The sequence below is a fragment of the Tamandua tetradactyla genome, chromosome 1 (genome assembly GCF_023851605.1).
Source record: "Tamandua tetradactyla isolate mTamTet1 chromosome 1, mTamTet1.pri, whole genome shotgun sequence".
NCBI lineage: Eukaryota > Metazoa > Chordata > Mammalia > Pilosa > Myrmecophagidae > Tamandua > Tamandua tetradactyla.
In genome coordinates this window covers 128,645,338-128,660,463 of record NC_135327.1, presented here as the reverse complement: position 1 = coordinate 128,660,463, position 15,126 = coordinate 128,645,338, and the positions used below count along the sequence as shown (strand labels likewise).

The 15,126-nt window shown below is 33.5% G+C and overlaps 1 protein-coding gene across 13 annotated transcripts in view; it reads left to right on the top strand.

The window, feature by feature from the left end:
* ADAM22 (ADAM metallopeptidase domain 22) overlaps positions 1-15,126 on the top strand; it is a 295,282-nt gene that overhangs the window by 262,546 nt on the left and 17,610 nt on the right. For 5 of the 13 annotated variants that reach the window (XM_077139674.1, XM_077137606.1, XM_077139273.1 and 2 more), the window contains exon 26: positions 7,945-7,962. The exons of 2 other annotated variants lie outside the window; for them this stretch is intronic. In XM_077139674.1, coding sequence (XP_076995789.1) covers positions 7,945-7,962 — 18 coding nt within the window. Of the gene's footprint in view, positions 1-7,944; positions 7,963-14,831; positions 15,027-15,126 lie in introns of all 13 variants that reach the window. 6 more of the 13 variants (XM_077142422.1, XM_077143567.1, XM_077141769.1 and 3 more) reach the window with 2 other exon arrangements.

The following is a 15,126-nucleotide window of genomic DNA, read 5'->3' as shown; positions in this document are numbered from 1 at the left end:
AATTTATCATTTTTAAGATTTCAAACAGCTCTTCTATTCTATAAAGTACCAAATATTGTTTTAAAATCATTAAGGTGGATTAAAATCTATCAAAATCTTGTGTCACATAAAGGCTGACTTGGTTTGCTCTTTCATGGCATGACTCCTCTTGACTTAGGTTCAGGATGGGCATCACCACAGCAGTAATAATAATAATAACAAGAACAAAAGTGGCAGATTCTGTGGTAGAGTGCTTACTGCGGCCGGGCATCAGGCTAAGGGCAGTATCTCTTTGTCTTCACAAACAGTATGAAGGAGGTACTATTTGTTAAATACAGGGGTGAGTGAGTTGTTATAAATTCAAATTAAAGTTATAAATTTAAATACCTAATCCTTCCTTTCAAACGTCAACTTAGAACTATTTTGGTTCTATTTATACATTTTTAAAAGTTATGAATCAGTTTTATAGAACTTTGGATAATATTTGTTTGATCCACTTGAACATTTAGCTAAGGTTAAGGGAGGGCAGGATTATGGGAAAATAGTGGAGTAAGAAGCTCCAGGAATCAATCCTCTGCCACAGCTAATAAACAGGCAGGAAATGTTGATTCAACTGTTTTAGTTGAAACTATTCAACTCTGGAGTCCAGTAGAACATGGTATAGCATTCAGGGAAGAGCTGGAGGAAGAGGCTGGTAAATTATGGTAAATACCAGTAAATTGCTCTCCCATGTGACAGTTGCGGTCGCTCAGTCCCACTTTCTTGGCAGGCATCAGTGGGGTCTGGTCAGTGGTGTGACTTGCTAGTGTCAGAAAGGAACCTAAAGATCCACTTCCCCAGAATCCACAGTGGGCATGGGCTGAGCTCTGATCATACATTTAGTTAGCTGCGTCTGATCACTGGGGGCTGAACTCTGAGGGCAGCCATTGATCCAACCCAACCCAGACAAAGGCAACGGAAGGGAATTGAAGATGGTGTGCATCCTCCGAGCTCTGAAGGACAGTTGACCTGTATTGACTGAACAGGTCAAGGAAGTGCAGCTTCTGGGAACCATGGAAGAAACTCCTGGTGCCCTTTCTGGCTCTTTCCGCCCCTTCAGCAAGGTACTTTGAAGTTCACCAGTGCACCCTTTGTGGAGCCTAGCCTTGTTCTAGCTAGAAAAGACTGACTTGGAAAACTACCCTGTGGGGGCCCCTACCCCAGAATTTGCCCTCCAGGCAAAGCAGCTTGAGACAATCAAAGCAGTGTAAGTAACTTTGAGACAGGTAGTTTGGGCCAAGGACTTACCTGCTGTAAATTGTGCAGAGAATATGCAGAAGAGGAGGAAGGTCTGTCTCCTGGGAAGAAGAGGGGACAGTCAAATACTCTTAAACAGGGGAATTCCTCAGGCCACTAGGAAGCACAAACCCAGGAAAAGATGAAGTCTCAGAAAAAACAGAGAGGATCCTGTACTTTTCTTTTGTCTTGGTCATATCTTCCTGTAAGGAGGGCTTATACTCAAGAAAATCTCTATCATATCAACAGCTGTTTATAAAATTCAAGAAACAGACATCTCAGAGAATAAATTGCAGTGTTAATATTTTAAAATATTAAAATGTACAGTGAGCAATAAAAGATTACAAGACAAGCAACACCAACAACAAAACACAGGAAAGAGTATCCTATCTAAAAAGAAGATGATGAAAATCCAGAAAAGATCAATGAAGAAAACCAGGCTATGGACATACAGACAAATACTTTAGAAAGTGATTGTCAGTATATTCAAGGTGGTGAAGGAAATACAGAGAAGAGCAAAAGGCTATCAGGAAAACAATGAATGAACAATAGAGAATCTGAATAAGAGATGATGGAAATTCTACATAGGAATTCTACATAGGAACCAAACAGAACTACTAGAGTTGAAGACAACAATAAGTGAAATGAAAAATTCCCAGATGGGTTTTAACAACAGATTGGAACTGGCAGAAGAAAGAATCAGTGAACTTTACGTCTGAAAAAGATAACAATTTGGGGAATTATAAATGCCAGTACTATTGTATTTTTTGTGTGTAACTCCACTTCTTATTTTCTACAGGTGTTAAAATAAAATGCAAGTGCAAATGGTACAATACAAAAAATCAACTAAATATGAATGTTGTCATTAACAGAAGAATTGAGGGACAAAAATGGTATACTTACAAAGACTAAATTTAAAATGGCAGAAGAAAGTCCTGCCTGTAGTTATAAATGTAAATGGATTAGCTCTCCAGTCAAAAGGCAGAGATTGGCAGAATGGATAAAACAAACAAAAAAACACATGATCCAACTGCATGCTGCTTACAAGAGACTCACCTTAAATTCAAAGACATAAGTAGGCAAATATACAATATACAATGCAAAGTTTTAACCAAAAGAGAGCTGGGTTAGCTGTACAAATATTAGATAAACTAGACTTAAAGTCAAACACTATTACAAGGACAAAGACAGCCATTATATCCTGATAAAGGAGTCAATTAAAAATGGAATAATTATAAATATATATGCATATGATAGTAGAGCCACAAAATATATGAAACAAATACTGGAAGATTTGAAGGGAGAAATTGATGGTTCCACATAAACAGTAGGAGAATTTAATACACCACTTTCAATAGCGGATGGAATATTTAGAGTGAATATCAGTAAGGAAATGCAAGACTTGAGATAACCTAAATCAACTAGCCCTAACGGGGATAGATAGAACACTGCACCCAACAAAAACAGAATACCCATTCTTCTCAGGTACACATGGATCATTCTTCAGACCATATGTTGGGTCACAGAACAAGTCCAAAGAAATTCAAAAGTATTGAACTCATACAGTGTATCTTCTCTAATTACAATGGAAGGAAGCTAGAAATCAATGACCGTAGTAGAAATGGTAAATTCACTAAATCTGTAGAAATTAAACAATGTACTCTTAAACAGCCAATTAAAACACACAAGAGAAGTTAGGAAATCTCTTCAAGCAAATGAAAATGAAAATACGACATACCAAAATTTGGAGGTACAGAGGAGGAAGTGCTGAGAGATAAATTTATATCTCCAAATGCTTATATTAGAAAAGAGGAAAAATTTCAAATCAGACACCTATTCTCAAAACTAGAAGCACTAGAAAAAAAAGAGCAAAGTAAATGCAAAATGAGCAGAAGGAAGGAAATTGCAAAAGTAGTATGTTTATAAATTTAATAGAGAATTAAAAACACTAGAAAGAATCAATAAAACCAGAAGTTAGTTCTTTCAGAAGATTAATAAAATTGACAAATTTAGCTACATTGATGAAGAAAAAAGAGAGGACCCAAATGACTAAAATCAGAAAAGTGGATGTTACTATTAACTTCACTGAAATAAAAAGGACTTGAGAAGATACTATGAATAACTATGCACAAACAAAATAGATAATCTAGGTGAAATGGACAAATTCCTAGAAACAAACACACTTCACTGATTCAAGAAGAAATAGAAGATCTCAACAAACCAATAACTAGTAAAAAGATTGAATCACTAGTCAAACCCTCCCAACAAAGAAAACCCCAGGAGCAGATGGCTTCACAGAATAATTTTACCAAGCATTTGAAGGAGAATTAAAACCAATGCTGCTCCAACTCTTCCAAAAAATTGATGAGGGGGAAACACTTCCTAATTCATTCTATGAGTCCAACATCACCCCCATATCATAGTAAGATAAAGATACCACAAGAAAAGAAAATTATAGGCCAATTTTTTATGACTAGAAATGCAAAATTCATCAACAAAATGCTAGCAGATCAAATCTAAGAGCACATTATAAGACTTATACACCATGATCAAGTTGGATTTATCCCATATGTGAGCAAGGGTGCTTCAACATAAGAAAAACCACATTAAGAGAATGAAGAGAAAAACAACATTTGATCATCTCAAGTGATGCAAAAATGGCATTTGACAAAATCCAGCATCCTCTCTTGATAAAAACACTTAGAAAAATAGGAATAGTAGGAAACTTCCTCAACATGAAAGAGACATATATGAAAAGCCCACCACTAACATTCTACTTAATGGTGAAAGACTAAAGCTTTCCTTCTAAAATAATGGTCAGGACAGGGATGCCCACTATCACCACTGTTATTCAACCTTGTACCAGAAGTTCTAACCACAGCAGTTTGGCAAGAAAAAGAAATAAAAGGCATTCAAATTGGAAAGAGGAACTAAAACTTCCCCTGTTTGCAGATGACATGATCCTGTATATAGAAAGTCATGAAGAATTCACAGCAAAGCTCCTAGAGCCAATAAATGAATTCAGCAAAGTAATGGGGTAGAAGATCCCCATGCAAAAATCAGTAGTGTTTCTATGCACTAGCAATGTATAATCAGAAAAAGAAATCAAGATAAACTTCCACTTACAATAGCAACTAAGAAAATCAAATATCTAGGAATAAATCTAACCAAAGATGTAAAAGACTTGTATATAAAAAAGTATAAGACATTGCTAAATGAAATCAAAGAACTAAATAAATAGAACACATTCGTGTTCATAGGTTGGAAGACTAAATATTGTTAAGATACCAGTTCTATCCAAAGCAATTTAAAGTTTCAATGCAATGTCCATAAATATTCTAACAGTCTTCTTTGCAGAAATGGAAAAGACAATCAAGAAATTAATATAATAGTCAAAGCCATCTTGAAAAAAAAGTACCAAGTTGGAGGACTAACATATCCCAATCTCAAAACTTTAACAAAACCACAGTAATCAAAACAGCATGGCCAAGGGTGGCTCAGTAGAAAGAATTTTCACCTGCTAAACTAGAGACCCGGGTTTGATTCCTGGAGCCTGCCCATGCCAAAACAAAACAAAACAAAACAAAACAAACAGCATGGTCCTGGCACAAGGACAGGCATAGACCAATAGATTCAAACCGAAAACTCAGAAATCTGCCCTCACATTTATGGCCAATTGATTTTTGACAGAGGTGCCAAGTCCACTCAACTGGGGAAGAATAATCTCTTCAACAAATTATGCTAGGAAAACTAGATCTCCATTAGCAAAAGCATTAAGGCGGACCTCTACCTCATATCTTATATAAAAAATAAACTCAAATGGATCTAAGACATAAATATAAGAGCCAGAACTATAAAGCTCCCAGAAGAAATCATAAGGAAGCATCTTCAGGAACTTGGGCTTGGCAATGATTCCTTAGACATTACACCAAAAGTATGAGGAACAAAAGAAAAAATAGGTAAATGGGACCTCATCAAATTTAAAACCTTTCGTGTATCAAAGGACTTCATCATGAAGGTAAAAGGACAATCTACACAATAGGAGAAAATATTTGGAAAACTCATATCTGATAAGGGTTTAATATCCAGAATATATAAAGGAATCCTTCAACTCAGTAACAAAAGCTAAAAGATTTTAGAATAAGAATATTTTGGGACTAAATAACATTATCCAATTCCTTTCAAAAGAGTCATCTTTGTTCTGTGAGTTAATACATGTGGAACACTCAGGATACACCTGGCCCACAGTCTATGTATTATTTGTTTGCTCTTATTATCACGTGATATGGTCTTAAACTGTATAAGCAGACACCTTTATAAGTATATGGACAGTTGCTTGTTGTGAGGTCAAAACCCTAAGAGTTTCTTTGACTAAAAAGGGAGAGTAGTTCATTTACTGCCAGCTGAAACTTTGTATGCCACAAGCCATTAAAATGCAGAAAGACATTTGTGGAAGAATGTGTTATCAAATTGCGTAGACAGCATAGTAAAGCTGAGCATAGGATGGTTATCACAGTTACATAGTGAAACAGAGATCCAACTTAGTAGTAATGCTTTGCCCTGATTCTGAGCTTCTAACACTGTCAGCTCATAACAGGTGCTCAATACCTGTTGGTCCCTTTTACAGGTCATTAGCTATGACTGCATACTTATATTTGCACTGTCTGATTTCAGCACAGCATTTAGAGTTATAAACATATATGTCTAAAAGGAGGGCTTTTCTGTGTATTTGTTCTTTGACCTCTCCTTATACTTGGGGTGAATTAGCCCCTTCTTGAGTTTCACACTATTTCTTTGACTTTCCATATGCAACACTTAGATAGTAATTGACAATACAAGGATGGCTGTTTTGAGGTATTTTTGTGGTTTCTGTTGGCCACATGAAAAACTAAAGGGAAATTATTAGCTCTACATGTGTGATTTTCTGCCACCTACTGATGAGAGTTGATATTTTCCTTTTTAATCTTGGAAATAATTAACCTTTCAGAAAATATGAAACCTAAACATCTATTCCTATTGCTTAGGAAACTACCTGTGTCCATCCCTTTCAGTGATTCAAATTGAGTATTTCTGTACATGAGTTCTTATTTTTATTAAAAATTTTTTGTTCTTAATGTGTTTTGTTTTTTAATTTCTGAATATATACAATTTGCAGATTCATTAAGGAAAAGACAAATCTTGCTCACATGGCAGTATCCTGTTCATAAATAATTTGTACCTAAATGATGAAGTTTCAATGTTACTAAAAATCATTTAGAATATGTTTAATAATAGAATGAGAATGTAGACATTTTAGTACAGGAATAAATTCATTAATATGATTTTTCACATATTCTATTTAAAATACAAAAACTGACTTTGGACCTGAGAAATAATTTTCTTATTAATCCTTCCAGTTAAACTTTTCTACTATTGTCCAAGACTTGCAGTAGAAATAACAGAAACAGGAAATAAAGAACCATTCAGAACTGGTGGATGATTCAGGTCATTAGATCAAGGGAATAAAAACTAAAACATGTTGAACAGAATGATTTTGGATTTATTTTTTTCCCCTCCAGTTGTTTCAAGATTTAAAATATATAAGTCATAAAAAACCCTTATATGCCTGTTATTTAACACAATACTTATAATATGGATGGAATCCACTGGCAGATGAAGATGATATGAACAAAACCCATATGGAAACACTATCCTAGATGATAGAGGAAGAGCCCAAATTACTCAGTGGCTTGGTATTTCTAACAAGTCTTCAAAATATAAACAGTTATGTCAAGATAAAAAGTTAAAAATCAGCTCATTTGAAAAAAATTACTGGAACCTCACTACCACACTTTCTAGAAGAGATTATTGTTTAAGGTTGCAGTATTTTGAAACTCATGTAGGTTTATTGTAGTATATGACCAAATTAAAAGTAGACTGAATTAAAAAAATTTTATCCACACACCATACAATCCATTCAAAGTGTACAATAAGTGGCTATTGGTATAATACACAGAGTTGTGTATTCTTTACCACAGTCGATTTTGAGAACATTCTCAATGCTAACTAACAACAACAAAAATCCCATACAAGACTGAACTTAGAATAAAGTATTTTCAGTCTTAGGCTTCCCTGAGTAAGTAGCAGTAATTTAGGAAGTCCATAACAGCCATGAAGTAATTCACTCATTTACATTTATGATGAAATAAGATGTTCTGACTGTCAGTTTACTTTCTTCTCCATGAAATGTGTAATTCTCAATGGTTTGGGGGTATATCTTTCGAACGGAATAGATTATGCTTTCAATTCTGTGAAAAAGTTAATCTATGTAACTTGCTCCATTTATTTCATTAGTTAAAAATCATTGAAAACCTGTATTAGAGATAGAATTAACTTCAGAATTTTACTAAATGTTTAAAACAGTATAATTCATCTTGAAAAAAGTTACTTTTTAGTGACCATGACTTATTCATGCCTTTAAAAATGGATAGTTATTTGGCAATATTGTCACTAACCTTTGATGTCACCTCTCCTAATAGTGAAGTGAAATTTGTATGTGTGTGTGTTTCCCATTTGGATTTTGCAATTCAAAATCCTTTATGAATTTTGCAACGAATACCAAAGCTGCATATTTATGTTTAGTACTCCCTCTTAAAGTTCTTCCATAGGTAACTAATTCTTGCTTTTTTTTTTTCTCTTGTCTACGAAAAGAAACTATCGAGAACAGAGGTATGTGATGAGAATAATATGAACACATAAATGAAAGGTTTAAGTCCTATTAGCATATTTGGAATTCATACATGCAATTATAAGTCAAGTACACTTTGTTTTTTATGCTACAATGATCATAAGCTAATCTTGGTTTTTCATGACCCTCCAATAATTTTAATGATACTGCCATGAAATGTATTCACTTAAAATAGATCTGTCATTATTTAAATGTAATGATTTATGGTTCTTTCATCCAACAATATTACAATTAATGGATGTTCCAATTTGTGCTACTTTCATAGTAATATATACATAAAATGAACTTCCTCTATATTAAGGTGTTCATCTCTGTTTACATTAGGTCATTTGCTTTTCTTCATTGTTTATAATAATACTTTTAGTTCTTATACTTTTTTGAGGGCAATTATTGTTATTACATTTTTTTGCTATTGCTATATTAATAGCTTCCATTCATATGTGATAAAGTTTATTTGGGCACCATATTGCCTTCAGGCAGTGTACTGGTACTTGAGCTTGTTTATCTCTGCATGAGAAAATATTGTTTTGAATTGATTAGGTCATTGCTTGGGTAGTTAAAGAAATTTGCAAAGTTGGGACCTGTGATCACCTGGTATATTGTTCTGAATAGAAGAGCCTATGGTTAAAGTCAGGCACTCTGTTCGGAATAAGGTTTAAATCTTTGTTTAATGAACAGCTTAAAAAGTAATGCAGGGCAGACTATGGTAGCTCAGCATGCAGAGTTTGCACCTGCCATACTGGAGACCCTGTTCGATTCCCAGTGCCTGCCCATACAAAAAACAAACAAAAAAAAGTAATACAAAACACTCATGTAATGGTTCTATAAGAATTACTTATTTTTCTCAATCTAAACTAGCCATGATATTGGAATGTAATGTTCATTTTTCACATTTATAAAGTTACCTATGCTATTAGCTACTTATAAAAAAAAGAAAATAATATCCTGGAAATTGATAACCCAAACCAGGTCTCATACACTATATAGTACCTAATTCTGTATTAGAGAGATTTATGAAGACTCCTGTATCTTTAGCTATTTCTTCTGTTTTATTAAATGCCTGTTGCAGATTAGGAGTAAGATATAATAAATGTGTTGATACTTTTTCTGGCCCCAATACCATCTTTGATTTTTCATAAATTAAAATCCTAAATTTTATTGTCTTTTTCCTTCCACATTATAGTTTAAAATGCCTAGAAAGCTTAAGTCATGAGTCACGGAGTCTCTGTAAATTAATGATGCCTACCCACAATGAGGTTTAAGATCCTTGTCAGTTAGGATAGATTTTGGAAAATATTGACTTATGGAAAAAGTAGATTTGAGACAAGAATTAATTAAATTTTTAAAAGCAATGAGATTTTTTATTGCTATGTTTTAAACTCATTTGTTCAAAAGCATTAGAGAAGAGTAGGTACCATTTAGGCTTTTTGTTAGGTAGAAGTTGATTACTTATGTCAGAAATCTAAGGTTGGTGGATTTCTTCAGTGGAAAATAAAATCAGGCTAATATTCCCAAAAACTGATTCTTTAACTCCATTTTCCATAGGAGCTAAAGCTATAATGTAATATTATATTGCCAGGGGTATAATATGTAACATGAGCAAAGCTAAAATAATTCTAAGACATGCTCTCACTTGGGAAACTATCTAAAATAAAAATAGTGACCACATTACACAAAGATGATTTGTATGTAATTTCTCATTTTAATTCATTTCTCACTTTCTCATTTTGAGTTAATATATTCATAGATATAGTTTAAAAACTTTTCACGTTCACAATGTCCTTTTAATCCTGATATAATTCTCCTGATATGACTGAATCATAATTTCATCAATCTAGCTACTCTTTTGGAATTTGGTTTGTATGTTTTGGAGTTAGTACATCTCTAGCAGATATTCTTTATATTTTGATATAAACATGACCTTTTCTTTTTCTTTTAAGAACAATAGTTCTTAAAACAAAGAAGCAAAGTAACAAAGAATGGGCTATAGATCAGAAAATTATGAATGTAGAAAGATCTTCTGAAGCACATGTTATCTTCCTTATTGAGAATACATATAAGTGATTTATAGAAAAAGTGGTAAGGCCAAAGACCAAATCATTTATTAAAAACTTTACAATCTTGTTAAAAATGTCTGCAGACATTCAAATTAAGATGTACCCAGTGCCTGAGTATGCCAGAAAGCAGAGTTAAGAATGTTGAGCTGTCATTGCCTTTATGTTAGATTTTCATTTCAAGGTTTATTGTGGAAGGACCAGTTGACAAGGAATCAGAAATTCACTTGCTTATATGTGATTTGGGGAAGTAACTTAAACTTTCCTTAACTCAACTCAGATAAAGTTCTTTGTAACCGAGGAAACTAGTATGTGGTCTTTGGCAAACTTCATATTTCTCTGATCTTCGAATGAAAAAGGTGGATGTAATTGTTTTGAAAGAGGTAGTTAACATTCATCAATGTGAGAGGAATCCACACATATCGGTTGAGCTGGTCAAAGTGTTGGTGCCCATAAAGTTTTTCTTTGACACTAAATGCAAGATCTTATTAAATATATAGCCACTTATTAGATTCTTACTAATGATGTAATGACACACAAGTGTCAAATTGGGCATAACTTTTAAAGTGTTGGAGAAGACAGGCAAGTAATTCTGTGAATGAACCTGGTAATCGATAAAATTTCCCTTCTGAAATGTGTTCTCAAATTTTTCATTGTATGAAAGAATGTGTGAAATGTTTAATTTCAAACCAAAAAGGGACAAAAAGAGAAACAAACCCAATGCTTTTATTTTGTGCATAAGACCGCTTAATAAAGTTAGAAGTCCCATTTTCTGGGGTACAGTGGATGCAGAACCCTACACTTGAGCCATATATCACTTTAAATCTGCCAGTGTCACCTTGCGAAGTGCAGAATGGTGGAACCGAGGAGACAGAAAGAAGCCTTAGATATTATGTGGATAGAAGGAAGTTATCCTTTTTGGTAAAATCTGCAAAAAAGAAGATCTCAACAAATTTTCCAGCTGATTTTATAAAGTGTTTGTGTTGTAGCATAATTTATTTAGGAATTAACAGCCATATACTTTGTAAAAGGAATTATGAGTTTAGGTTTCAGTTTCAGGCTGCTTGCAGATAGCAGTAAAATAAGGAACATTGATTGAATTTGGATTTGTAAAATACCCATACTAAACTGAAATATTTTCTTCCTTTGTTTTAAATGAACACATCTTTCTGATTAATGAAAAACTGAATAAATAATCAGATCATATCTTCCTCATCCTTGCTTTTACCTTAAGTGGAAACTCTACCCCTGCCAGTTTCTTTTCTCCCTCACCTGTTTTAGCCATTTTATTTTCTGCTTGTGAACTTCCCACCTTTTTTCACAACTTTCTAAGTGTGTTTTTATATTATTATTATTATTATTATTTCAGTGATATTTATGTATCTGTTAATGTGACTTGGTACATACTACACAATATTACATAATAATAGTAACGTAATAACTCCATTCACAGACAGCCCAGGCACCACACATGAGTTGGAGTAATGCCCTCTTCAGCATTAAGCTTAAAACTAAATACTTTTTAAAAACTTTTACTCTCATGTTGAGTATGCATATTAAGTTAAATATTATTATTCAGTGGATAATTTCAGGAATAATTAGACTTCCCTCATAACAAGTCCAACCATTTGCCTAAAGACTTTTGGAGTAATCCAAGAAACATTCTTAATGTTTAAATTTAGAACACCAACAGATGATTTGTACCTATGAACATGTTAAGAGTTGAACTGTTTTTATCTTCTGAAGAAGAATAAGAACCAGCAAACAGCAAGTATAAGTATTATAGAGCTGGGGTGAAATAATAATCACAGTTTGTATGAATCAGTTCCTCCATGGTCATTCATTTGTAGGGGTTAGTTTTTGCCTTTGGAATAGGAAATGCCTTCAAAAGAACACTATTAACTGGGAAGCATCAATTCAAAACACAAAATGAAGTACCAATGTAAGGTTATGTAAGGAGAAATAAACAACCTGTAATTACATAACGAGAGATCTTTTGAGGAAACAGTACTTAGTTAACTGAACAGCAGGTTTTATTTTCTTTTGGTCATAGGGTACCCCCAAAAAATCATGCACATGTTTAAAAAATTTGCACATAAAATGGAAAATATGAGTTAATGTTCCTATTATAAAACTTAACCCTGGACAGGCTCCCCAGGATACTTCTAGGTCCCAAAATTCTATGAAAAAGTAGAACACTAAAAATTTGGAAAGAAAGCTATGATGGTAATAAAGAACTAGAAAAGTAAATTGGATTAAAAAATTAATAGGATTGTTTAGCTATAAGTTGGCTCTTTATGATCATTAGAAATGACAATGATTAAATGTCATTTTATTCATCACAGGGACCCAATATTCTCTATCTTCACTAAAGGTTAAACAAGAAATCAATTTGTGTTAATGTATAAGGGGTTAATATTGTATAGGATGAATTTCTGAACAGTTAAATACTATTTTTCACAGATCTTTAGTAAAATTCATAAACTCGATCATTGTTTTTATACATTTACTACGTGAGGAAAGTTCTATGCACTCCTTGTTGAATTATAAGGAAAATGCAGAGAAGTACTTTCTGCATTTTGAAGACTTCATAATTGAAATAGATAGAGATCTAATCTTTCTGAGATGATAAAAATATCACTGTGACCCAGAAGTGTGTTAAACTAAAACTTCCTTTCAGCCATTATACTGCAGTTCACAGTCCGTGCCATGTTTAGAATTTAATATGCTTGTGTATTGTGTAAAAATGACCATGGACCACAGCCAAGTTACAATGAAGGGTTGGGGACAACATGCTCAGTTTCTCCCAAATGCTGGGCCCATCCATCGTGCGCCTGAGCATCAGCTGAGTGAGTTGTTATAAATGCCAGGGCATGCGCCTGAATGCTGGACCCACATAAAGAGAGGGCAACTTGGGGGTATAGAGTGATGGGAAAGAAGAAGTGCAGTTGAGAACTCTTAAGTAATCGCTTGTCCTTATTTAACTTGAATTCAGAAAGCCACTTCTCATCCACTTATAAAGACTATCATTCAAGGTATTAGTGACCAAAAAAACACACTTAATAGCCATAAAGATTATTATTGGAAATGTGCTCTTGATATTAATATGCTACAAAAAAGAAGTTTGTCCCTGAGACAATTTTTAACTGATTTCATTGAGAGTATTTTTCAATTATTGATGGAATATTTTACTGATATAAGATTAAAAATAGAAAAATATAATTCCAGAGATTAAAAATCCCATACAGAGGAAAATATCATTTATCCTTTATTATTAATAGTATAAATATGGAGGGTTATTATTTTTCCATGAGGAATTCTATTGTTAGTTAAAATAAGGGGGAGGAGTAGATCTAATCATACAAATTAAAATACATACTTTATGTGAGTTAAAAAATCTTTTCCGGAATTGTAGAGATGTGTCAGCATATAACATTGAAGTTATACTAGAAAGAGTATTTGGTCATTCAAAAGAACAAATGACCAAGTATTTTATACAGTTACAACAAAATGGGCATCAGTTTAAGCAGACAAGCATCTGAATGTGACCTTTGCTGAAAGAATTTAGTATTAGCAAATAGCCACGTTTAGCCTGGTAACTAAGGGAAAATCAAATGGGAAAATGAGTTAGCAAATCTGTGCCTTCATTGGGGACCTATTTAAGTAAGGCTTTGTTTAAAATTCTCAGTCCAGCAATTTAGTTGTGGCACCTCCGATAATAGTACTGAATGAACTGGATCAAGTTTTGGATGCAGTTGGCTGTTTGAAGGCTATGTATTTGCAAATAATCAGCTTAGCTACTGTGGGTGGAGGGTTGACTGAGTGGTCCTTTCTAAAACTTTCTACCCAATTCCCTTACGTAATAAAAATCTGTTCCAGTTTTCCTTAAATCAAGATCAGAGGGCGGAATGATGGTGGCTCAGTGGCAGAGTTCTGACCTGCCAAGCTGGAGACCCGGATTCGATTCCTGGTTCCTGCCCATGAAAAAAAAAAAAAAATCAGAACAAGTGGGGTCAGTGCAGTTTAAATAGATTTTTCTTTGTTGAACTCTAAATATAGTGGAATGGGAGAACAGAGATCACCCACCAACTACCTATAAATATCATTCTATAGTCTAAATAAGAATTCGGTTATTTTTTAACATTTTCTTCCTTTACTGCATTATCTCTCTTCACATATTTTACCGTTCAGTATAATTACCTTTTACATTTACATCTGAACTGTGTTCAATTACTTCACTTTCCTGTTAAGTGAACAGTGATGCTCCAGATTGAACCCAGAACTCTAATAAGGATTTATTTAGATTAACTTATAGAACATAACTTAGAAATTAATTACTTTAAGATCAAATCAAAGTTACTTTACATCTCGATTCAAAATCAAGAATAGTTTATTTATTCATCACAGTGAAAAAACTGTTTTATCCTGGCAAGAACTGTCTGTTCTAGCACTTCTTTGGTGTCATTTAAAAAAAAAAAAAACAAACAAAAAAACTGCAGTTAAAATTTCTAAGTATAATGAAGTTATGGTGAAAAAACTCATCTTTCCATATTTTCCCCTCTGAAGTAAAGCTTTTTTCATCCAAAGTGAAAAAGGACTTTAGTGATTACATTTCTGACTTCTATAGTTAGAATGACTTTGACTTGTCACATGTATTAATAATCTTATGTGTTGTGATAGATTTGATTCATGTAGATCATTATCCCTACCTCTTTTTTCTGAAATAATATTTGTATATGTCTGTGTTCATGTGTGTGTCTTGTTTTTCTGACTCTGAAATGTTTATTATGCCTTAGACAGTTACCCCAGGGAGATTATGTAAAAAAGCCTGGAGATGGCGACTCTTTTTATAGCGACATTCCTCCTGGAGTCAGCACAAACTCAGCATCTAGTTCTAAGAAGAGGTCTGCTTTTCTGTCGCATTTTCAGATTTCTACCTGTTCCATCACACATTATTCCATTAGTCAGAACATTTCATTATTTTGCAGCAGGTTTGATTACTTCTTCCTTCTTTCTTGAATGTTAAAAAATAGTATCCTTTGTTCTTTGATTACTCATCTTCAAAATGCCATATGCTCAGAACCACTTTTT